The 27230-nt window shown below is 38.7% G+C and overlaps 1 protein-coding gene across 1 annotated transcript in view; it reads left to right on the top strand.

The window, feature by feature from the left end:
• arid1a (AT-rich interaction domain 1A) overlaps positions 1-27230 on the top strand; it is an 85504-nt gene that overhangs the window by 19113 nt on the left and 39161 nt on the right. Inside the window, exons 2-4 of the mRNA XM_033045089.1 lie at positions 5739-5945; positions 8369-8482; positions 9299-9412. Coding sequence (XP_032900980.1) covers positions 5739-5945; positions 8369-8482; positions 9299-9412 — 435 coding nt within the window. The remainder of the gene's footprint in view (positions 1-5738; positions 5946-8368; positions 8483-9298; positions 9413-27230) is intronic.

The raw sequence follows: 27230 nt of genomic DNA, 5'->3' as shown, positions 1-27230 counted from the left end.
ACGAGCTGCCAGAGGAGGTAGCTGAGGCAACTATCGTAATGTTTAAGAAACATTTAGACAGGTACATGGATAGGATAGGTTGAGAGGGATGTGAGCATAACGCAGGAAGGTGGGACTAGTGTAGATGGGATATGTTGTTCGGTGTGAGCCTGTTTCCACGCTGTTTGACGCTATGACTTGAAACACTGCTTTTGTGTGTTATAAGGCATCTATGTATGTCTTTAAATGCAATGTATCCTGATGTGCTTATTGGTCCAGATTGATTTCAAATTGGAGTTGTTATGTTTTCTGGGTCAACTTTTTGATTTGTTCATGCAGAGGCTGATTAGTAGTGACGAATAGAAGGTTGATTTAACAGAAGCTGCTGTTTTTTTTAAACAATTGGCTTGGCTTCTTTTCCCATGTGGCAACTCACGTGACTTGTTGTTTATTAGCAACCCCAAGCCATCTGTTGACTCGTCATTATCAGTCATCAGGCAGGAATCCAAGTGCTTCTAGGCAGTCAGCCCCTGAAGCTAACCCCTTAGACAAGGAGTGGTGTGGCCTTGGTTTATGCAGATTAGCCATGTGCTGTTCAATGGAAATGCTACAAGAAAGAGGAAAAGGAGGTTTATCTCCTGGTATTCACAAACCATGCTGCACGGAAGTGAATGAATCCGAACTCCAGTTGAATCCAGTGTTTAGTATATCCCACCCCACCCCCCTAACTTGACGTCATATCATCACAAAACGCTCCTGCCTTTTTACTGAGTGTCATTCATTCATTGCCAAGACTGATGAAAAATTTACTTGGCAACAATTCAAACAGTGCACAGCTGTGAGGTTTTAGTTTTTAGGCAGAGTGCCCTCAATTTAAAATGATTTATAAATAGCATGTTGGAACCATTATTCCCAGAGTTGAACCTAGCTTGGCATGAGGTATAGCAAGAAGGGTGTAAGCTTTGCAAGATCGCTTCATAAATTAGTGAGTTTTTAACTGAATTCGTGAACATTTGCTTCATTTGTAAGAGTTGATGTGAAGCTTCATGTAATAGTGTCGATTTAATCCTCTCTTAGGATGAAAGACAGCGGAATCCAATGGAGGGCAGAGGTCACACCCTTGGTCTAAGAATGCTGATTTTAAACACTACAAAGAATTGAATGTCCTCTACATTTACTAATACTTGCCTAGTTGCAGAGGTACTGGTATTTTGAAGTAGGTTCACAAAAAGGAAGCACAGCTAGATTGGCTTGCATTATTAGAAACCTGTGATATGCATTTGGTAACTGAGAGTTTCACTGAGGCAAAGGGGATTCATTATATTTACAGGATTTCAGGATTATATTAAGAATATAGCAGGTTTTATGAAAAGGCAATTAGGTTTTAATAACTTCCACCATTTTGGTCATTTTACCTTGAAATTATTTGGTTTCAAGTTTCTCTGATTCTAGACTCATTTATCCAAATCTTTCTACCCCTTTACAGTTTCCACTTCTTATCTATCCAAGTTTTTTGTTGACATGTTTCAAACGTGGGGAGGTGGGACTAGTGTAGATGGGGCACCTTGGTCAGCGTGAGCACGCTGGGCCGAGTGGCCTGTTTGCATGCTGTATGACGCTGGGACCACTACTTTGCACCACTGTTAAATATTGATAAGGGTGATTTGGTTATCTTTCCAATAACATTTATGGCAAAAATTCTAGATTCTTCTGTTTTTAAACAGCTTTGTATTGAAATACTACCTGAATGATTAAAAAACCCCCTACATATTTGCATCAATTGCATATTATTTATTATTTTCATATTATTGCATGGCAATGCTTTCTGCTTTAAAGTACTGGTCTTAAAGGATCTTCTAACCGTGACCAAATTTGTGTAATATATGCTGATTTTAGAACCTCCATTTCCAGAAGGCTTCAATATTTGTGTTCTTACATCAGTTGTTTTGGATCACAATTGCACATCATAAATTAACAAACTTTGTGAAAACAAAAGCCGACTTACAATTGAATAAATCCTCAGAGTTAAACATGACAGGAGTCGGTTTGTGAATTTAGATTCTGATTTGTTTATTGTCATGTACATCAGGGTACAATGAAATTCCTTGTTTGTGTGAAGCTCATGGAATACACAGTATAGGTGATTATGATGAACACAATAATAGATTTAATGATCAATATAATATAGCAGAAGGGAAATTATGGTGCAGCGTGAAGTGCCAAAAAATGGCGCATTGTGGAATAATAACTGAATGAGGTAGTGTTGGAGTATGTGGCAGCATCTCTGGGAAAGGGGTGTTAAAATACCTAATTCATTCCCTAGTCTGATTTTGGAGCGGAAGAAGGTGTTAAATATTGACATTTGAAATATTAACGACAAATATCATCTTTCTGTATCTTCTCCCAGAAAGTAGAAGAGAAGAGAGGGAATAGCGAGGGTTGCAGGAATCCTTGACGATATTTTCAGTCTTCCTGATGCAATTTACTGGGAAGATGGGCTGAATGGAAGGAAGTGACAAGACTCTGATTGACTGCACTGCGTTCACCACTCTGCCGATTCATACATCAAGAGCAGAACAGGCTGAGATGTATCCTGTCAGAATACTCTATAGTGCATTTGTAGAACTTTGAAAGAATCATCGTGGTCGTACCTAATCTTCTCAGCTGCCTGAGAATGTAAATACATTAATGCACTTTTTTGATCACCACATCAGTGTGAAAGACCAGGCTAGGTTTCTGGTGATGTGAATGCCAAACAGAACATAAACTTACATGAGCAGAAGATGGGGGTCAGCAAGTGTTGTCTTACAGCTTGGTATGCATATCTCACAGTAGCTTATTAGTCTGTCATTTCTTAATTTACAAAGTTAATGACCACACATTTTATAGACCGATTTAGCAAGTAAGTAAATGCCCGATGACTGCACATCAGGCTAAACAGATTTCAATTATTGTGTGAATTGTACTCAAGCCATTTATGTATCTACACTTTTGAAAGAGTACATGAAGTTTCAATATTTCATTTAAAATCCAGCAAAATATTTTATCAATTGGCAATAAAGATTTGGCACAGTTAGTCTAACCAGAACTGCTGCCGCGGGGTGGTCCGCCGGGTCTGTCTTGGTTTTCGGCGTCCGACTTCGTTCAGCTGCGTGGCGCATGCCAGGTGCCTTGTGCCGGCGTGCATCCTAGGACCCTGCTGCCGCCACCACCACTCATCCCGGTAGCCTCCTGCAATGAGCTTGTCCCAAGATCTACTTCCCATATTCAATAGCTATTTAATTCAACCATCACTCTTTTTCATGATTTGTACTTCAAATCTCAGTTTAACTTTTGTTTTCAGATTGCTCCTTGATGTTGTCAGTTCTGTGACCGTCCTTGGCTGCTCAGGCACAGAACTCTCAAATCCTCATCCTGATCCATTCTGCTTTTCTACCTCTCTCCCACCTCAAAATCTGCCTCTTTTTGTAATCTCTGTAATATTTATTTTGATTTACTCATTTCTATTTAATAGTGCTTGCTGCTTAAGAACATTGGAATGTTTTAAGTTAAGTGCCAATTGCCTATATGTTAGTGCATGTTATTGGTACTAGCAAAACACAGAGGTGGTGGAACTCAGTGAGTCAGGCAGCATTGTGGAGTGAAATGGACAGTCAGTCTGCATTTTGGGTCGGGACCCTTCAGACTTCAGCTCTTTGTGTTTTGCTCTGAAAGTGTCTGCATTTCCTTGTTTTTCCTATTGTTGCTGATACCTTGTTTTATATGTACTAGAATAACTAACCAGGAACCGGTAAGTTTTTCTTAAGGTTGATGCATAGATTACTAGCAGCGGTTAGAGAATCACTCGGGTATTCATGTAAAAAGAGAGGTGTTGAGATGAGAAATCTTCTATTGACTGGTTACCTTTGGGTACCTGCATAATAGTTATGAATCTTTAATATTTGTCCTGTGACTGGAATAAATAGTACATTTCTTGAACACAGGTACATTTTCTTTTCCCTACTGCATTTTTGTTGGGATCACGGTGGGAGCATGATCAACTGTGCCAGTAGGGGAATTTAGCAGAAGCATATGTTTACAAGTGGCTGTTATTCTCACGGTTTGTAATTTGCTCTGTCATCAAATGCTTTCTGGTCAATTTTAACTGTAAGATGAGTAATATTGATAGTTTCACCAGATTTAAAGCTATTTTGATCTTTGTGATGTCTTCCCCAAAGGCTTTTCAGAAAGGAAAATTGCTTTTAATTCTTGAAAAGGGACCATTTTACACCAGTTTCCTAATGGAATGGAATTGAGGTTAATGGTGGAGGAATTCTGTTCATGTAGTCAGAGGTTTAATGTGACCAGTAAAATAAAAAGGATTTCATATGTATTTGGTAATTGTAGTACTTTTTTGTTTAATTGAGAACCCAGCCGTCTTAACCAATTCTACTCATACATTTGATGCACTTTGCAACTGCTTTCCACATGGTCTGGAAACTTTCTCATACTGGGGCTGTGGGCATGGTAGAAGGTTTCACAGGTGAATTAAGTGTTGCCAGAGTTGGGTGTTATATTGCATACATTAAATTGGGAAACCTCCAAAAATTGGACCGATAAGTAGCATTAGTTTTCATGTATAGTAAAAAAAAATCTGATAATCCAGTACACTTGGGTCTTTTGCAGTACTGGATAAGCAGATTTTTTTGGGGATGATGCCATTAAATTCCAAGCAAACTTTAATTGATCTTTTTTTTAAACGTGGTCGTCTATAAACTTTGCAGTGAACCTGTTGAGTCTTAAGGGAGTGGAAAATATACATACGTTCTATAGTTGATGTGGCTGCAATCTGACTAACATTCCTAATCCCTGGTGTTCCAGAACCGTATCTTAATTCCATCTGCAGTCAGGACCTCCATTTCTGCCCATTAACCCTGGCTTGCCCTCTGGACTACAGCTCACATTGAAGACTAATGAGTGAGCCGGATACCAGACCATCAGGAGTGCCTGATAATTAAATGCTGGATTATTGAAGTTTCACTGTACTTTTGTGCTGACTTTTGATATGTGGTTAATTTGGACTCAACTTCATCACCCGTACTGTGCTCAAGATTGACTTGCAGGAATTTAATTCTTTCTATTTGACTACCATGGTGACCTTCTTGGTATCTTACATTTGTACATAAGCTTTTGCCTGAAGTATTCTCTGTAATACGAGTTGATGATGGTTGGAATCTTTTGGTTGAACATGTGCCTGGTTCTAGCTCAGTTGTGACCTGATCTTGTTCTTTGGGAATGTAAACTAGACAATGTAATTTGTGAACCATTCTGTATTCCTACATATGACTTGCTCACAAATGGTTTACGCTCACAGCTCTATTGAAAATCTGGTAGTTTTGTTGGAGTTTGGCCTTAATGTTGTTATACTCTCCATAATTTAAAGATTTCTGTTTAATGTGCATTATTGTGCAATAATTCACTGGAGATGGGTCTGATGACTTTAAGGAACTCAGTATCTTTACCATGTAACTGCTTTGACAGCGAGTACCATGAGTACCCATTTGTATTCCATTTGGTGAGAAATAGCATATTTGTAAATAGGCAAGATGCAATTAATAGTGCAATTTATTTTCTTGCATTAGTTCATTTTCTCATATTTTTGCCTGCATACTTTGAGAAACTAATGAATCCTTCTGAATTATACAAACAATTGCAGCTGATAGACTTGAGTGACTGTTGTGTAGCCAAGGATAACTAATCATTAGCTAATTTCTTTTCAGCCAACTAGCCCTATGGACCAGATGGGGATGAAGAGACCTCAGCCTTATGGCGGCAGCAATAATCCATATGCACAGCAGGCACCTCCGCAACAAAGCGGACCTTACCCAGGACAACCGTATGGACCTCCAGCGCCTCAGCGCTATCCCGTGGGTGTGCAGGGCCGGACCCAAGGCACCATGGGGGGCGCGCTGCAGTACCCACAACAGGTGAGCTGCGATTACAGATTCAATAAAGTTTGTATGTTGATTATGCTTGGCCTTTCTAGCCCACCACCCCATGGAGAAATTATGAAAAATTCTTTGTGGTTTCTTGTCCAAAGTAAAACTACATCTCCAGTTGTGTTTTGTCCATCTTTAAACATTGCACAATAATGAGTCAGTCATGTATGAAATCTTCCTCTCATAGGTGCCTCCATGTTTTATTTGCTAAAATTATTGATAGTGACTGAGATCAAGATTGACAAGATTAGCAGAGACACTATTTCAAAATGAGGTGCAAAGGATTTTGAAGCATGTTGAAATGTTCAAAGCAGTAAAGAGCAAAATATGAATATTATTTAGAGTAGAAAAGAGCTGAAAGCACTCGGCAGATTGGCAGCATCTGTAGACCAAGAAATAGTCTAAATGTTCTAAGATCCTTGATCGGAAATGAGAAAGGTGTGAGATGGAGATGATCACAGTGACTTTATATGTGTAACCTCTACGAGGTGTAGCCTCCATAAATTTAACAAGCTGGACTTCACTACATGTTGCTGCATTTCTGCTTGTAATATTTTTATTTGGGAACTTAATATGTCTGCAGCAGTCACGTGACTTCATATCTCCGGATGCTATATTAAAGATTGATCGTCAATTTGCATAAACCTGGCATATTTAATGACGTTAAATATACATTTTTCCATGGCTGATGAATATCTTTGATGGTTGAGTTGTAATTATATAGTAGTTAGCCATGTGTTGCTGGATGTCGTATTTAATATACAGATTTATTGATCCTTTCCAAATTATTGAAGAGTTTGAAAATGACAAAATACATTACCATTATCAATTATTTAAGAGTGGAAGTGTGGTGTTTGATTTTTGGCTAATGATTTTGATTATTTTCTCAGTTTCCCTGCCAAGATTTCCCACTCTTATTGGGTTAAAGTTGATGTACGTTAAAAAATAAATTAGATTGTTGGTGAGGAAATGTTTTTGATTTTAATCTGTCCTTTTGCACATTGTGTTTACTCTCTTCCCGAATGTGTGGGAATTAAATAACTTGAGCTGCCATTTGATTTCAGCGAATGCGTTCCAAATTACACGGTTTATTATCTTTATTACATTATATACCACCGCCGAGTATAATCTTTTTCAACAATGGCTCTTAATTCTAGAGTCTCTCTCAAGAATCTCCAGAGTTAGAAAATTGTGTCAAATTTTTCCTGATAACTGGAAAAGGTCATATGGAGGTTTGCAAGTTGCCAGTATTAATAGAATGAAGAGGAAAATACTAGGGAGAGGAGGATTTAGATGTGATCATGAGTTTTTTTAAATATAAAGTGCACTGGTCGTCACTGATTATAGACAGTATTGCATGTTTTGAGAAAATTAGCTACGAAAGACAACTTTCAATTATGCAGGATGGTGGGATTGTTCTGGTTTCCTCTAACAGGAAGGCAACATTAATATGAAGGCTGTATTCTATTGAGATTGATTGTACATCTAAAATATATCTGAGAGACTGAAGGGGTACTTGTGGGAAATCACCAAGTTCATCTGTCAGTCACTAGCTATGCTGAGAATCCACTACCATCCCTGTGGATACTTTGGGACTGGATATATGCTTAATTTGGGGTCCAGCTATGCTCAATTTGCTGCAAATGTCTGTTCAGGAATAATGTTAAATGCTGCTGTGGGAGTTGGCTCACAAATTCTATTGCACAGTAATTCTCGTTGCTTTAATAGGCCATTCAAGATCTATATTTATAACATTAATTTTCTACCACTTGGAACCTGTTTGCTATTGTGGCTGTTTACTGCATGTAGATATATAAATACAAGTTCTAATGACTAACAGCGGCACATATTCTCTATTTAAAATAATGTCTGCAGATTTAATATCACAGAACTGACTGGACAATACCTGGATACATTCTATGTTACCTGTTAGGTTATCGAGTGAGGAAGGGCTGGTGAAGCAGGCCAAATGCAATGTTATCAGGTTGGATCTTTAGTGACTGCTGGGCTTCCATTTTTTGAAGTTGTATTTTTTGCAAAAGAAAAGTCTAAGATCCTAAAATTAGAGTTTAATAATTCAAAATAATGATTGTCCTTTTGTGAATACCGCTGTTTTGTAATGTCAACGTTTATTGGGTGGTTATCGAAATGGAATTTAAATGCATATTGTTCCATTGCATGCTGCTTGCAGATAGCACACTTTTCATTCTCTATATTTTGCACTCAGATCAGAGCATTGCTTTGTCAAATTCTGAAGCAAAATTTTTCCAAGCCTATGCAATCCTTCTGCTCTCAGAATTAAAGTCCCTTTAGATTTCAGTTCATTTTTAGGAAACTAGTTTTACATTGTGTTTGGTTTTCTGCTAATGAACTTAGTGAATCATTGTTCTATTTACATTCTTTCTGTGCAGATGCCTCTTTACAGCCAGCAGAGTGCAGGCAGTTACTGTCAGCAGGGCCAGACACCATACTACAACCAGCAACAGCCTTCATACCCTCAACAACAACGGTTCCCACTACAGCAGGTATACTTTGAGCCTTAAAAGTACAGTCATTGTTTTTATCAGCACAGCTGATATTACATTGCCATTTACTCCTGCACCGTGTCCAGGAAACACGATGTGGGCTTGAAGTCTTGGCGGCTTGGATTTATAATGGTCTTGGTTACAACATCAGTGCCTTTTACTTGCCTGTTAAGAAGTTGACAGTCTTGTAAAGGAATTGAAGTTACTGATTTTCTAATTAAATGTCCGCTTAACTCTAGTGCTAGTGAGTAGTTACTTTGAGATGTGGTGAGTGGAAGAAGCCAGTTGTTTGCAGCGATATTGTAGATTGTAGGTACATTTACTTATAAATGATAGAATTGCTTGTGTATGCAGGTTCATGATCATTCTGTTCATAGTTTGTTGTGCATAATGGGTTACAATCCCATGATCTTTAACTTCCTTCTAGTTCTCTGTTGAGTGTTGGCACAGTATTTGTCTCAGGCGAACAAAATACTGCACTTTTGGTATTGACACTTGCATGTTTTCTATGATCAATGCTGGGATCAGAGACTAATTAAACATTCTGCTGCTGCTGTTTAGCTAATTGTCCACGGACCTCAGTGAGCTTCATTCACAAACTAAGCCAACAAATAAATCCTGCAAATAAAAAGTTGTGTTACAAGTTGCAAAGTTGGCTGGTAATTGAGAAAGCAGCGAATCATCTTTATCCCGAACAGTGGGGTGATTAACTAGTAAGATCAAATTGGAGCAGTTCTGACCATTATGGCTTTAATGTATTTCCTTTTAGCCAAACAAAATACCGACATTTACAAATGTTCTGTTTTTGTACTATAGCAGGATTTGTCTCAGGAAGCATTTGCCACTCAGGCTCCTCAAGGGTTGACTTCCAACAAACCCAACCAGGAGGAGCTGACCCTCATGCAGCAGGGGCGTCCATCTAGTCTGCCGGTGAGTGCACTTCCAGTTCCTTTCTTGCACCTACAAGGACATTCAATAGTTATCAAGTGATTTAGTAGACCACCTCTGGAATAAATATTCCACTTTTTTAGGGAAGGGTAGGTTCATTGCTGCTTTCTCATTCACCAGTTTCTTGTGCTGCCTCGAATATTATGGCAGTTAGGCACTTTACCACTGTTGGAATATTGTGATCTCTTGTGCGTGTGTAGGTTAAATCTAGTGTTTATGATTTGGCCCAGTGGTCCATTGTTTAATGCTTCATTGTATGTCGAGTTATGGCTTGATCAGAATTTTGTAGGATCAAATACAGTATAAAACTGGAAAATATTGAAAGGTCTGGAATAGGCAACTTATTCTGATAATTTAATTTCTTTTAATGTAGAATGATCATACAAAGTTAATTTTCATTGGACAGTGATGATACAACATCTAAGCTTTGTTATAATAATTAAAGTCTCCAGAGTTTGGTGTCCAGATTTCTAATTTAATGAATGGTGCTTATAATTATGACTGGGCTAATGAATATAGTGGAATTAAATGCAATTGATTATATTCCACCATTTCAATAGAGGAGGGATAATTTAGAGGAGGACCGGTCAAAAATCGAATGATTTGTTTGGGTTTTCCCCAGTAAAATTAAGGCTGAGGTTTGAGGAGGGAATAAGATATGCTGTATTATTGAGGTGAAAACGGGCAGCTGTCATGATGAGTAAGCTTTACAATTAGAATCTCAGCTTTCGGCTCGTATAGAGCGACAGGCTGCAAATAACCATGTTCGGCTGGTGACTGAAGAGAGTTTGCTTAATAGGAGAAAGCTTCTACAGATCTAATACTGGATATTGGACTAACAGCATGACAACTGGGCAGTGAAAGTAGTGGAGAAAGTGTAGACTGAGAGGGAAATGTCATCAGAGAAGATGTACATCAATGGTAGTATAGAAATGAATGAAACGTTTTTTGAAATTTGGTCAGCAGCATGATATTTCTATCTTTGTAGTGCATGAATGAATTACCCAAAGAAAATGAGATGGGATATATTACAGAGATTGAGGTGAGCAGTTTTAGTGATGGGAGATGCTATATAACAACGCGTCCCATTTCTTGCACTTACTGTACTGATGAATGAAGGCAAGCAGTCATACGCTGCCTTCACTGCCTGTCTACCCATGTGGCCATGTTCAGAGAACTGTCTACTTCTACCCCGTGATTTTGTGGTTCTACAACATCCCCAGGGTCCTCCCATTCACTATGTCCTTGGCTGGTTTAGCTTCCCAAAATTTATCATTTCTCATTGTCTGATTCAATTCCATCTGCCACTCTTTCCCAGTTGATTCAGACCCTGTTGTAACCTGAGATAACCTGCACCGAATTGTACATATATTGGTCTTACTAATCATGCAAATTAATGCCATTGCTCTGCTCATTCTGTAAGATCATCTATATCATCCTGCAGTCTTCGACAGCTCTCCTATCAATGGCCATCAGTCTTATCTCCAAATTTGCTGTTCATATCTCATTCTCCAGATTGGTGGACAGACTTTAAATCGGACAAAATAAATCCCTCCGTCACCCTCTGCCTCCCGTAACCAGATTAATATTGAATCTAGATTGCCACATCATTGGATCCCATTAGCTCCGACCTTTTGGACAAACTCCCCAATGCGGGAGTTTGTCAAAGACTGAATGAAGTCCATGTAAACAACATAAAACATTCTGCCCCCCTCACCTTTCTCTGCTAGCTAGCCTTTGGTGTTTATTGCGAACGTGGTATTTCCACACCATATCATGCTGGAATTATCCACTCTGCCTTCCTGCATCTCTGCTGTTGGCAACTGGAAATGGACGCAGTGCCTTGGGGGCATCCTTACTTGTTTGACTTGATACAGGTTCCCAGTCATTTGGTCTCTGAATATGAAAGTAGTTGTTTCTCTGGGCAACATTTGAATTTTAACCTGCTGCAGGATCACAATTATTAGACATATTTCCTATCCCACATCATTGGTCTAGCTATCAATGAAAGTGGATCGTGTTACTACATGAACTGAAGAAGGGTTTCGGCCCGAAGCGTTGCCTATTTCCTTTGCTCCATAAATGCACCCGCTGCGTTTCTCCAGCATTTTTGTCTTACTACATGTAATGGTTTGTCCCAACCCAGCTTGACCAGGCTGCAGCACAAAAACAATGTAAGTGGGAAATGTTTGTACTGTACTTAACGGAAGCTTGAATCTGTAAATTTGTCAGATTTTTAAATGTACTTTTAATGTACGATTTTCCATCCGGTGAGACATTCTTGGAGTTGAGTAGTTAGTTTGAATGTGCTCCTTGTAGTTGTATAATTGACAGTCTTCATACGTTTGGCTAAGTGTATCTTTTTGCAGCAAGATCCTGGTGTTTAAAAGTTAACTTATTATTGATTTAATTTCATTGAGCTGGGTCCTATAGTTGTGGTGATCTGCCATTACTAATGTGTAGAATAAGATGACATTTACTGGTAATGTTCAGTTGCCTATATAGCAAGCCAAACCCCTGTGCACATCCGGTTGGTTTGTACACTTTCTTGCATCTTGGTAGGCAAGTATTATGCTGTTGCAATTTTTACAGAGGAGTGAATAAGAATGCAAGACTGAAATGGGGACTTCTGCAGTCCTGAGAATAAATCATGAATCAGCCGCTGCCTGGTTAAACAGAATAAGTGAAACAAATTGTACACTTTGTAGTTTTTGGATGCATTGTAGTTCACTTTGTGTTTTCAAATTGTTAGGCTGTCTTCAGAGCTAGGTGCTATCTTACGATTGGCTGTGTATAGATATTCATCGTTGGGGGCCTGTTTCCTGTTGCTATTCTTGTGCCTCCCTTTTGGAGCTTGCTTCCTGTCTGTATGTGTTATGCTGAATCAGGGTGCCAGGGTCCTGTTTGTGCCTATTTGCTATGTCAATCCAAGCATCCTGTTACATTGAGTTTGGTGTTTAGTTTCTCAATTCTGTTTTTTTTAAGTCCTAGCGTGAATCTAAAATGCAAATTGCTTTCCCGCTGCATGTTCTATATTGTCTTCCAATTCCAGGCTTAACTTGAATGTTCTTCGCAACTCTAGACATGTGCAAGTAAGTCTGGGGGCTCTTGATCTGCTGGACCGTTGCTATTATGTGCAATAACATCCTGCATCAATAATTCAAGCTAATAATCAGCTTAGGAATTGTGTCCGTACTCCAGATTTGGTATCTATATTTCAAACCTTGAGGATTAAAAATAGTTTTTGCCAGTAAACCACAAATTAATGTTGTGCATAAGAGGGAGAGATGGTCACTGCTGACAATGTTGAAATAGGATAGAACTGTTTGTGCCAAATAATTCTCCCTTGCTGCAGTTTTCTCCTGCCTTTTGAAGACGTGCAGCCCTATGTCTTTCAGCAGTTTTGTCCAAATAGCATGATTGGATATGTGTTTTTAACGAGGTGTTTGACTGATTGTAGACCTGCTTCTGGCTTTAGACAGCTATGTGCATAAGGCCTGCCTTTAGTGTTCAAGAGTAGACTCTTTCTGCTTTCACCTCTTCCAGATTTTGAGTGCTGTCTGACGATGGAATTTGAGATCTGCTTGCTTTTGGTAGATAGTACATTCAACTCCTCAGTTGGAATAGGTAGTCAGATTTTCTTTGTGCATGTCAATATTTTTTAAAATGTCTTTCTGGTTCTAATGTTAATCTGTAAAAGTGCGGGGTTCAATGAAGCTAAACTGCTGCACAAATTATGGGTTATCAGCTTTAGAATCTGCTAAAATTATTACATTTTTAAACCTATGTCAGAAGTTCAAGTTGTTTAGTTAGATTTCTGAACTGTTGTAGAATCCAAGATACACAGATCTGGAATAATGTAAAATTGTAGGTTCCCTCTCTTCCCACCAGACTAAATTGTAACTGGGATTCAAGGGTCAAACAATTTAGTAGATTGAATAAAAATGGCTTTTCACTCTGGATATCATTTCTGATTTGGAAACAAAGCATGGTTGCAGCAGAAGAAGTGCTAAAATGGGTGTTATTCATGTAGAAAAGGTCAGACGCTAGAATTTAGAAGATTGAGGGGGGATCTTATAGAAACTTACAAAATTCTTAAGGGGTTGGACAGGCTAGATGCAGGAAGATTATTCCCGATGTTGGGGAAGTCCAGAACTAGGGGTCACAGTTTAAGGATAAGAGGGAAGTCTTTTAGGACCGAGATGAGAAAATCATTTTTTACACAGAGAGTGGTGAATCTGTGGAATTCTCTACCACAGAAGGTAGTTGAGGCCAATTCATTGGCTATATTTAAGAGGGAGTTAGATGTGGCTCTTGTGGCTAAAGGGATCAGGGGGTATGGAGAGAAGGCAGGGAATGGGATACTGAGTTGGATGATCAGCCATGATCATATCGAATGGCGGTGTAGGCTCGAAGGGCCGAATGGCCTACTCCTGCACCTATTTTCTATGTTTCTAAAAGGTCAGACAATTTGGGGATGGGAGAGTCCAGTGATTGGGAAGTGCACAATTAATTAAGAAGTTTTAAGGAACCATTTGCACATGAATGGAATGGCTGTTGCCAAAGACCTCCCTGGATGATTGGTGAGGAAGGAAGTGATAGAGGATGTTTTTGGGCTTCCTACAGCATTATTTATCTATTCACAGCAATCACATTGGTTTACTTTTGACCTGTAGCTGTTCTTCTTACAGGTGGAATAACATTACTGTGGAAAGTGGCTCAGACAAATCAATGTGTTCAAGTTTGAAAATACAGGATGCATAATATATTAGTGTCATGGTGCAATGAGAACACAGCTAAAGTCTGCATGTCTCAAATTGTAGCTACCAATTGGAATTAAATATATAAAATGTGCCAATATTTTCCATTAAATTGTTGGGAGAATCCTAAATCGGGATTAAATATGATTCACTGTGTATACATTTAACTAGTTTTTCTTTTCACTTGCCTGTGTCGCGGAGAAGCATAATTCACTGACACTCATTTTAGAGTTTCCAATCTTAAAACATTGATTCACTGCTTTATGAGAGAAGTGAACCTGTTCTAACCTGTGCAAATTGATCTGGTTTAAGCCATTTAGTCACTTGCATTTACAAAACCCACGTTGTCTGTCAAATTTTGATGGAAATTATGTATTTAGTTCACTGCCAAGTGGAGCACAGTCATGGAGTTGTACAGCACAGACAAATACCTTTTTGGTCCACAACATCCATACCAATCTTTTTCCCGTATACATTAATCCTATTTAAGTGCACTAGGTTTGTGTCCTTCTCTACCTTTATCTATTTAAGTGCCTGTCTACATATCTTTTAAACATTGTGATTGAATCTAGCACCTTCTCTGACATCAAGTTCCCAATATCAACCACACTCTGAAGTTTTAAAACATTTCCCCTCAAATCCTCTTTAAAACTCATTAATCTATGCCCTCTTGTTTTGGATATGCCTATAGCAGGGGGTAATAAGTTCTGCATGTCTATCTGTTCCTCTTAATTTTTTTAATACTTTTATCCAGTCACACTGCCTTTGTACCAGGAAAATCAGACCCAGTCTATCTAATCTCTCCCCATAACTAAAGTCCTCCAATCTAGGCAATGGTGGATCTCCTTTGTTCCATCTCCAGCACAACTGCAATCATCTCAATGAGTGGCAACAAAATGTGCACACAATAGTCCAAGTGCAGAAAACTAGTCTTTTATAAGTTGCAACATAATGTCCTAACGTTTACATTCTTTGTCCAGTGCTTTGAAGATAACCTGCCACATGCCACCTTCACCATGCTATCTACCTGCATTGCCACTTTTGGGGAAGCGATTAAGTTGAACCCCATGGTTCCTCTGTTCATTAACATTGTTTAGTGTCCTCCCATTTCCATCTAACCTATATCCTGATGTAGCCTTAGGCAACCTGCCTCACTGTCCATGACACCGCCAATTTCCGTGTCACCTGCAAACTTACTAATTGTGCTTCCTATATTCACATTCAAGGCATTTCTACATTTCACAAAGAAGCGGCCCAGCAGTGATCCCTGCCTTGCACTCTGGTCACACAACCCTAATCAGAAAAGCATCCTTGTACAACTGGTCTCTGCTTCCTATCACCAAGCCAATTCATCTGAAAATTAGTTCTGGCTTTGCATGATGTCGGAATACTTCAGTCCCTACATACCTACTGGATTCCGTACCTACGTTCGGAAATATTTTTAAAATTTGTCTATATAAGCTCAAAGGTTTTTTGCTGCAGCTCTTTAAGTTGAGACGGTGAACAAAACCAGTAGCTGCATTTTTGCAAATTGACTCTTTCCTATCCACTTTCCCAGACCTTCCTTCAGACGGCTGTTAGGAGTTTTGAAAGATTGTTTCCGTAAGTATTCTGGGCTGGAAAATCGATTGTGTATGGAGCTTGTGGCTATGCACTCGGATAGCTGGTGGTTCCATAGAGAATTAGTTTATTACTGTTCTTTGGAGAGTTTAATTTTAGCATACCAACTGATTTTACTCTTGAGAAAGTTTATACTACAAACCAGTCATCATTAGTCTCCCCTCAGCCTCCAACACCCCAGAGAAAACAATCCCAAGATTGTTTAAGAAGGAACTGCAAATGCTGGAAAATCGAAGATAGGCAAAAATGCTGGAGTAACTCAGTGGGTGAGGCAGCACTATGTAGCAATGTTACAAAATTTTGAGATTTTAAAAATCAAGTCTGTAATTTATCCCATCAGATAAAGCATAAAAATAAGTTTAATTTGACACCTAATTCACTTTCATATCTCAAGTATTTAAAAAGTTATGGCCATTTTCATACTCGGAAATTAGCATCTTGTTCCCTATTGATTTTCTATGGACATAACAAAAAAGCTGTGATCGTGAACACTCAAAAGCCCATAACTTTCTTAAAAATTAAGAGAACTGAATGAAATTTTCAGTTATCATAGATTGAAGCATTCTGAAACAAATATAAAATAATCTTACTTGGATGACCTGAAATTAAAGCATATAATTAGTTAGTTACCTAATTGTAGCTAATTTCAGACTTCAATTACTAGATCTAAACATCTATCCATTTCTTAATAAATGATTAACATTTTTAAATAGCCTAAATGTCCAAATAATATTCACAAATAATTCACAATAAAACATGATTTTAAAATCTCATTTACATTAATTTATAGACCAAATGGAAGGAATTTAGTGTTCAATTGCTGTAAATAAATGCCCATTTAAATCAGCTTTCCAGTGGGTTCCTGTGGAACGCGCTGGTTTGGAACGTTCACATTGCGGTAGATTTGTGCCCCAAATGCCCAGATAAATACTGCGGGATATAATGGGCCCAAAATGAGCTACTCGCAATATTAAACTTTGTATAAAGGGATCTTAAGAAGCCCTTTTTAATGTAAAAATATACAACCTACCTTCAGTTATTTGCTCCATGAGACCCTGCGGTTGCTGGTGGTCGCGGGTTTAGAGATTGATTTTTAAACTACTATAACTATTATACGAGGCCTTTAAAACTAATAATAGCTTTTGCGACGGGGTCTTCCAGCGATTTTTCGTTAATAATTAACTAGGCTGAACATCTTCGATTTGAACAGCCTAGAGAAAATCGCGTTTTAAACCCGCCCCCTCTAAACGGCGCCAAAATCGCGCACACCCGCAGCGGCAGATTTTCAACGACGCTTCAGGTAGGCTTTGCAACATACCTACACTATGGAGCGAAGGAAATAGGCGGCGTTTCGGGTCGAGGCCCTTCTTCGGTTCTGAAGAAGGATCTTGACCCGAAACATCGCCTATTTTCTTCGCTCCATAGATGCTGCCTCACCCGCTGAGTTTCTCCAGCATTTTTATCTACCCAAGATTGTTTAATCTATCTTTATGGCAAATACTCTAATCCAGGCCATATCCTACTGATTCTCGCCTGCAGCCCCACCAAAGCCTCCACGTCGTCCCTGTAATGCAGCGACCAGAACTGCATACAATACTCCAAAGGGGTCCAACCAAAGCTTTATACAGCTATAACATGACTTCCTGACTTTTATATTCAGTGCCCTGATTGAAGAATGCCATCACCATCTTTATTACCCTATCTACTTGTGTTGCCACTTTGAGGGAGCTCTCCCTTTAACTCTCAATTCTATATAATTTTTGTGTAAAGTTGAGTGGTGGAAGTGCAGAAAGTAATGGAAATTCTTCAATGTATCAAGTTAAACCCGCTATTACATATTTTGGAATCCATGCAGCCAACTACACTAAGATGTTGCTCATATAATCCTGCTTCTCTCATTTGCATATTGGGTTTTACTGAATGATGTTTGCAGTTTTTTTAGAAGGCAAACTGCTGTTTTGGAAGTTTACTTTCCTCTTCCTCTGGTCGCTTGACTGAACACGTAGATCCGCTGACAGATTTGATCGTTTGTGAGAGTCAGTGAATCAATCTAGCCTCTGTGTACTGCAGATGAGTTAATTTTATTTTCTGTGCAATGCAAAAATGCAAGTTACCAACACTGGCCTGATATATTAATTAGCCCTTTATGGTGTTTGGAGTGAGCAAGCACCCTGGGACATATTAGGATCAACTTCTACAAATGTTTCATGATCATATACGGCCAAGTCTTGCTCTTTGCCCATAATGCAGATCGATATCTTGTTTTCAACTGCAAAAAAACACATTTGCTGTAAATTTATAATCATTTTCCACTGAAATAAAGCTGCATAATGAGTGAAACTTGTTTGATAATATCTGACTCCATAATCGCCCCTTGTTAATAAACCCAGACTCGCTCTATAATATGTCCAATCTGCATTGCTATCTCAGCATTTTTAATTTGGTGCCATACACAGACTTATTCCCAACATTCTTCTCGGCCGTCGCCATTTTATGGTTGGAAGATTTTAATTTTTGCCTTAATGGTGCCTTATGTGTTGTTAAACTGCAGCAAATTGTGGGTCATACCTGGTGTGCATATGGCAAATAACCGCTCTTGACTTGGCTCTTGACCTTGCCCAACAATGATATCTATTCTGCATGGGTAGCTACCAACCAAAATAATTCTCCAATTTTATGTAACTAACCTGCACCCCCCCGCCCCCCTTCCCATCCCCCTCCCCTTTTTTGCCCTTCCATTCCCTGTGCCCCATCTTGATTTAAGCTATTTCTCCCTCTCTTCTGGCTTCTTCCATTTATATTCCTCCTTCTGGCTTCACAATTCACATCTTTTCTATCCTTATCTCCTTGCTTCGCACTTTCTTTTCACCTCTTCTTGAATCGTCCATTGTGAGGATCTATTTCCCTCTATTCACTTCTGAAACAGGTCATGATCTTTTCATGTCTAACCTTCTCTCAAGGTTCTTTGTTTTATGGAGCAAATTATGTCGCATTTTGCAGTGCACCCTTATTACTGACATCCCTCACGGCTGGAACTGTTCTAGTAAAATGTTATTGCCCTTTCTCCAGAATCTTCACTTTCCTAAAATTATATGATCAGGATTAGATACAGTGTTCCAATTTTGGAGTGAGAAATCGATTTTTAGCACACTTGTATAGCAAAATTTCTTGATTCACTCTTGACTGGTTTTAAGATCGTACTGTCCACCAGTACTGGAAAATTTTACACATTCCCAATGTTTAATAAAGTCAAGTGCCTCATGCAACTGGTGCATACTCGGTCCCTTTGCTTTGGCAACCTACACAATATCCCATTAGCCCTCCTGAATAACAGGAAGATATATGTTTATATCTATTACTACATGTTATACAGGTTTTTTATTTGAAACTGGAAAGTCCCATTGTTCCTTCACAGTTCCTATAAATGTTTCCTATGTCTGATGTGGATAGCCTACATTAAACTTGATGTCCTTTTTATTTTGCCATTCATTTAAAAGACTATGCCCTATAGTGGTTGTCTGGTTTCACATGGGAGAAATTGGAGAAACTCTATAATATTTTGGTAGGTAAATCATTAAACTTATAAAGCTCTACATGTTACCTCAATTTCCTCCTTCCTTTTTAAACTACATAAAACCTCTGATTGGCTAAACTAATAATAAATAATATTACCAGTCCAAGCTTAAAAAGTCCAATAAAATCCATGTTATTAGGATAAACCTTTCTCCAATTTTAGAAATCCTGTTTGCTGACCATTTGCTATGCTGGTTTTAGATGGATATGAATAAATGAATTGAACAAATTCTAAATGTAATTCTATACATGAATTCTTGTGTATGTGGTTAACCTGTTATCCCTATGAAGAACTGATTTCACATTGCCTTAATGTTCAAAAGCTGCTTCCCTCGCTCTGATAAATTGGAGTTCACTTGAATCCTTTAACACTAGAATATAAAAATTAAATGAATTAATGTAATTACAATAAATATTGCCTTCAAATTATTACATAACTAAGTTCAGCTGCAGATACAACTGCAGATGCAGGTTAATATTCAAAAGGATGCAAAGTGCTAGAGTGACTCAGCAGGACAGAATCTCTGGAGAACATGGATAGGTAGCGTTTCGGGTCTGCCCTGCTGGCCCTCCAGCACTTTGTGTCGTTTTGTGTATTAACCAGCACTGCAGTTGTTTGTTTCTAACAATTTATACAATTCGGTTTAGTAGACAATTGGCAATAGTGAACCATCTCTTCTTTTCCTCCCGCCCCCCCCCCCCCCAATGATCCATTATAACAAAGGTTTACTATAATGTTCTATTACAAAATGATATGTTCAATAAATGTTGCTAGTTCACCATTTCTTCCCTGGAGGTGTTTATTCTTGCTGGGCTATTCTTCCAGTGCTCAAAGTTACATTGGCCGATAGAACATTAGACGCAAGGATTAGAAAATGTCAGAATTCTACAAAGGAGAGCCAAGATATTGGTGAAGAAAGGGACAACAGTGCAAGATACACAAACAATTTGTAAGAATTTCTTTAGATATCCAAGTGTCTTTCTTTTTGCATAAGGCAATATGGTCCTTTACAGACAGAGGCAGAATAATTTCTTGGGAAATAGTGGCAGAGAAATTATATTCGACCGCCTTAAAATAAAGAACACCTAAAAATGGTGGAGGTCTTGAATAAATGCAGAGCTCAAAGAAAGTAACATTAGTTACCGAAACAAAATGGAGAAATTGATGGGACTGAAAGCCAACAAATCCCCAAGCTTTGGAGATGGTGGATACACTGTTTGTCAATATCCAAAATGTCTCAGATTCCAGAAAGCCTTGTACAGTTTGGACAATAACAACCTGCTGTTTACACATCTCTGCATAGTACCTGTGAAATTTGCCCCTCAACATCCTACTTATACTTGGCAACCAGAGCTGTATATAACTACAGGGTAATTGCATCCTTTCTTAACTAAATAGATTCTGCCTTTAGTTGTTGCAGGACATCCTGTCTCTGGAGCATTACAATATTTATTGTTTTGCTTCTTCCTGTTCACCATGCATCTCTACTCATAGGAACACAGGTGATTCTGAGAGGATCATATGTAGGAATTTAAAATCAATATGGAAAATTCAGAAAGGATAGGAGCAGAGATTCCACCAGTATACATTGCCCTACATAATGTTTGGGACAAATACCCATCATTTACTTGCCTGTGTACTCCACAATTTGAGATTTGTAATAGATAAAATCACATGTGGTTAAAATGCACATTGTCAGATTTTAATAAAGGCTATTTTTTAACATTTTGGTTTCACCATGTAGAAATTATAGCTGTGTTATACATAGCCCCCCCCCCCCCCCCCCCCCCCCCCCCGCTCCTCATTTCAGGGCACCATAATGTTTGATACACATGGCTTCAAGGGTGTTTGCTGCAATTGCTCAGGTGAGTTTAATTGCCTCCTTAATGCAGGTATAAGAGCTCTCAGCACCTAGTCTTTCCTCCAGTCTTTCCATCACATTTGGAAACTTTTATTGCTGTTTATCAACATGAGGACCAAAGTTGTGCCAATGAAAGTCAAAGAAGCCATTATCAGACTGAGAAACAAGAATAAAACTGTTTGTGACATCAGCCCAACCTTAGGTTTACCAAAATCAACTGTTCGGAACATTCTTTAGAAAAAAGAGAGCACTGGTGAGCTTACTAATCGCAAAGGGACTGGCAGGCCAAGGAAGACCTCCACAGCTGATGACAGAATAATTCTCTCAATAGTAAAGGAAAATCCCCAAACACCGACAGATTAGAAACACTCTTCAGGAGTCGGGTGTGGATTTGTCAATGACCACTGTCCGCAGAAGACTTCATGAACAAAAATACAGAGCCTACACTGCAAGATGCAAAATGCTAGTTAGCCACAAAAAGTAGAATGGCCAGGTTACAGTTTGCCAAGAAGTACATAAATGAGCAACCACAGTTCTGGAAAAAGGTCTCGTGGACAGATGAGACGAAGATTAACATATCAGGGTGATGGTAAGAGCAAAGTATGGAGGAGAGAAGAAACTGCCCAAGATCCAAAGCATACCACCTCATCTGTGAAACAGTGGTGGGGGTGTTATGGTGTGTGCATGTATGGCTGCTGAAGGTACTGGCTCACTTATCTTCATTGATGACACAACTGCTGATAACAGTAGCATAATGAATTCTGAAGTGTATAGACACATCCTATCTGCTCAAGTACAAACAAATGCCTCAAAACTCATTGGCCGGTGGTTTAATTCTACAGCAAGACAATGATCCCAAACATACTGCTAAAGCAACAAAGGAGTTTTTCAAAGCTAAAAGGTGGTCAATTCTTGAGTGGCCAAGTCAACCACCCAATCTGAACCCAATTGAACATGCCTTTTATATGCCGAAGAGAAAACTGAAAGGGACAAGCCCCCAAAACAAGCATAAGCCAAAGATGGCTGTAATACAGGCCTGGCAGAGCATCACCAGAGAAGACATCGAGCAACTGGTGATGTCCATGAATTGCAGACTTCAAGCAGTCATTGTATGCATTGTATCCCAAACATTATGGTGCCCTGAAATGGGGGGACTATGTATAAACACTGCTGTAATTTCTACATGATGGAACCAAAATGTATAAAAATGAACTTCATTAAAACCTGACAATGTGCACTTTAACCACATGTGATTTTTTTCTATTACAAATCTCAAATTGTGGAGTACAGAGGCAAATAAATAAATGATGGGTCTTTGTCCCAAACATGGAGAGCACTGTAAAACTGGCATGTGCTCACGGAGCAGAAAGGTCTCCTTTCATGCTGTAACCATTCTTTGTTTCTGCATTGAAGCCATTGAAAAAGAAATAAAGCATTATAAAGATGGTGTTAGATGAGGAAAGATTTAATAATGATAATGGAGATTTATAAAGATGGTGTTAGATGAGGAAAGATTTAATAATGATAATGGAGGTTGAGTACTGGCATGAACTGTTTAGGCTAATTGTCGTGTTTCTACTATATAAATGTTACGTTTTATGCAGCTATACAAAGGCAGAGATTAGCACGGCGCAACAAAAAAATTGGTGGGTATATTGCACTTTCTTGCTAATGAATAAATGTCCCAACATTCCCTCCAGGTATGTAGTCAACTGGATCATGCTTGACCCAGCCTGCCCTGTATTTGCTCCCAGAACTATTCCTGTAGCAGGACTAATGTTGTGCATTCACACATTTCAAAAGTATTTGTGGCTTTGTTGTTTTGTCCATCCGAGAAGCAGTGATTTGGGGTGCGACTAGTTCTCAAGTAATGGAATCCAAGACTCTGATCCACCTATGAAGTGCATGCTGCCAAAAGCCACTTCTGATGTTTTGTAATGCCTGTTGTTAAAGACATCTAAATCAAATGAAATGGATATAAATAGTTACTGATTTTTTTAATTACAAAAAAATCAATTTTGGTCAAAGCATGTATAAATAAAGGGGAGTTAAAAAAGAAAAAGACACTTCCTGGTGGTTAAATGCTGAGTGGGGCACTGCTCGGGCCAGATACGAAGTGTTACTTTCCCTTCAGCTTGGGTTAATCCAAAGGTGACTGACCTTTGATTCCAGGGATGGAGTGAGAGATTGTGCACTTCACCATTATTTTGATACCTTGAGTTAGAGCAGATTGCCAGATCCGTAATATCATTTATAATTGCTCTGGGTTTTGTGGAAGATTAGCCAGTGATGAATGTAGAACTGCCATCAAGGTACAGTGTATTCCTGATTTCCATGTCTGCCGCAGATGTGCAAATGTACAAATCAGGAAGTTGCTGACTCTTCCCTCTACAACTTGCTGAATTCTCCATGGATTTGATGGCTAACCATTAGCACAACCTGGCTTGATTAAAGATGAATCAGTAGATCTGGCTTCTGATACCTCTCCTGGTTTCAGATTGTAACAAGCAGAGGGCAAGGTTTTCTGGACATGTAATTTTATTTGTGATTCAAATTAAAAACATGGATTGATTGTTTGTTGATCGAGGGTTAACTATCTTTGATAAGTGTCGCCAGTGGAGGGAGACAAATTCAGTTAATTTTCATTATTTCAAACCTGTTTCAGTCAATAAGATTTGTCAGCTTTCAGTTTCTATAAGCACAGATAAATCAAAATAACAATGAGATAATGGGCTGTTGTGACTTGCTTGTAGAGATTATACAAGCTAGCCCATGAATTTGTTAGAAATCTATTTGTTCTGATCTCAGGGTACAATGCATTCGGAACCTCTGCCACTTTTTGACAGTGAAGGTTGGTTGTATCTTTGTATTGAAGCAAATAGTGCATTTCAGAATTCTTGCGCTTTTTCAAGTCCTCACTGGGGTTGTAACAAGCTTTCTTTCTTTGAGGAATTTGGGTTTTAGCGCCTGTTTTTCATTCTCGGAGGCCTTTAGCTGCTGAATTTAATAGTAGAGAATGTTGTCAACATTTATACTTGGCAATACAGCCACATGGGTCCAAATGTCATGGGTTGAACAACTTTGGCAAAATCTTTTCATTGTGTCCAATCTACATGTTTTTGCCCTGTGTTTGTCCTATTGCTGTCAGGTTGCTGACCAACAGACAGATTGGATTGGTTACTTGACTTTGTGCATGTTTGGAAACCTTGAACAACATTCTGAAAGCGCTATATACATTTTGCATGGTTGCTGTATATTGTTGACACCAGCATTTTATCAAGGAAATGCCACATTGGCTTGCATAAAATAGTGGGGCCTAATCTGACCGTGCGCACACAAATATTAAATAGGGTGAGTAGCCTGGTTTAAATGGGAGAATTGGAGTAAAAATAAATGGGATGGTGAGGGATTATATGGTTTGTTTTAACCTGTTTCTGACTAGATATTACTTTCATTTCCAATTTCAAAGTTTGTATCAATGTGTTTAGATGGAACAATGTTATGCTTGCTTTGTCTCTTATATGCTCTGATCATAAATTGTATGTCTTTGACTTGTTTGACTTTGTTTTCATATTCTGACCTCTGTGGGCGAAGTATCACCCATTTGTGGTTTTTGCGACTTCTCGCTTTTTAACACTCCCCTTTTTCCCCCTTCAATGTTTCCTATATAGGGGATACCCATATTATGTAAATTCACAAATCACTACGCAAAATTTGCGATACTGAATAAATTTAGGTTAATGTGGGGGAAAAAAAACTTATTTCCTGAGACATGCAGAGATGCCGTGGCTTTGGATTATGGAAATTGTCATATGGACCAATTTCTAGGACTACAACTCCCTCCCCAGTAATCCAGGAATTTCCTTGTGTTCTAAATGAAAATCTTTGTGAAAATATCTTTGTGGATTTCCTGATCAAACATTAATTTTGATGATGTGAAATTGGGAAACTAAATAGTAGTACCATTTTCCCATGCACTTGACCTTAAAATCAGCACTGGTTCACTAACCCCGTGCAAATCTGTTGAATGCATATACATTGGATTTAAATGTAGGTCTGTGAATGATTCATAAACTGCTGTGCTAGTAAAAATGTTTTCAACTCAACAAAAATCTGGATGGGTGGAGTATATTTTGTTTGGGTCAGTTGTTCGGAATCTCATTCTGAAGTTCAGAGCGATGGGGAACAATGACCACAAAAAACATAAACCTAGTGGAACTTTAGTGTTTTGGGAATGTCGATAAGAAGGTGGGGTGGAATTTAGTTTGCTGTTCAAAGAAATTACAAGTGGTTCATTTCAAAACATGTGGTTTGATTTCCATGAGTGTAACTTAGAATTTAAATCAGTTTCAAGTATTGTCTGTTATCCAAGTTCGTTTCCTACAAGAACAATACAATTGTGCATATTGCCCTCCTAAATAAGACCTGTTGATAAGACTTGGGGGGGGGGAATCTAATTTTTGAGTTCGATTTTCGAATCTATTTTCAAGTTTAGGAGTATGCTTTAAGTCTTGTAATCACAGATCTAGATGTTTGCTAATTGCTTTGACTAAAGCTTTGAGATACTGTAATAAAATTATTTAGTTGTTGATGGATACTGTTTTTATAGTCCTTGTGCAATGTACCTATTGGTGGAAAATGACCCTTTGTCTTAGGAAGAATATGTTGCCCTTGTAAGGGTGATTGTTGGATCTAACCAGCAGACCATTGTCATTTTACAGGGTTAAATCAAAATATTATGTTGCATATGATTGGTGTTCAAAATGATTTGCCTTTAATTCTATCTTGGGTGGAGAAATAGAGTGCAAGAGGGCAAAACTTTTAATTTCAGATCTACTTCACCCGCACTCTCTAGGCTCTAGCATTTCTGGAACCAATGTCTCTTACAGAAGCCATAGGATAATTCATAGAACAGTACAGTGGAAGAATAGGCTCCTTGGTCCACAATGTCTGCGCAGAACATGATGCCAAGACCATCACATATCTGCGTGCACATAACCCATATTCCTCCATTCCCTGCATATCCATATGCCTATTCAAAAGTCTTTTAAATGCCACTAATATCTGCTTCAACCTCCACCCCGGGCAGTGTATTCCAGGCACTCGCTACCCTCCGTGTAAAAATACTTGCCCCGCCCTTCTCCTTTAAGCTTTGTCCTTACCTTAAAGCTATGCCCTCTAGTATTTAATATTTCCATCCTGGTAAAAGGTTCTGACTGTTTACACTATTTGTGCCTCTTATAAATTTATATACATCTCTCAGGTCCAAGCCTGTCCAATATTTATCTGGAGCTAATACCCCCTAATCCAGGCATTATTGTGGTAAACCTCCTCTGCACCCTTCCCAGACCCTCTACATTCTGTAATGGGGCGACCAGAACCGCACACAATACTCCAAATGTGGCCTAACCGAAGTCTTGTAAAGCTGCATCATGATTTCAATTTCATTGAGTGACCAAGGAATTGGAGACTCCATGGATAAGGACTTTGGCAAAAGCTGAATACTTAAGGTTAATTTAAGTTAATGAAAATATTGATGTGTCTGCTAGTTACTGTCAGGCAGGTCAAGGTGGTTGGGTAAATCTGTTTTTTTAGGGCATATTTGGAAATGTACCACAAATGTGCTTTGTGAAGGTGAGAATATTGATGAAAAGAGCTAGGGGTGGATGCTTAGTTGCTAAAGTTTACTACGTAAAGACAAAGGAGTTGGAGGCTTATTCACTCCCATGAAGTCTGTTCCTCTGTTAAAGCACGGCTGATTTGTGCCCAATTCTTTGCTCTATCCATTAATTCCTTTAGGCAGCAGAAATATATCAATTTTTTAAACTTCCATTTGCCCCAAGCGTCCATAATCATTTTTCACATTTTAACCTTTGTGGGACATGAGCATTCTAGCAAACTTATTTTGCATCCTATCAAGACGGGTGAGAGGTGACTTAATTGAACTGATGAAGGTCTTGAGAATTCATGGCATGGTGGATGCTT

The sequence above is a fragment of the Amblyraja radiata genome, chromosome 27, assembly GCF_010909765.2.
Source record: "Amblyraja radiata isolate CabotCenter1 chromosome 27, sAmbRad1.1.pri, whole genome shotgun sequence".
Classification (NCBI taxonomy): domain Eukaryota; kingdom Metazoa; phylum Chordata; class Chondrichthyes; order Rajiformes; family Rajidae; genus Amblyraja; species Amblyraja radiata.
The sequence above is the reverse complement of the archived record's forward strand: the minus strand, read 5'-3'. Positions and strand labels throughout refer to the sequence as shown.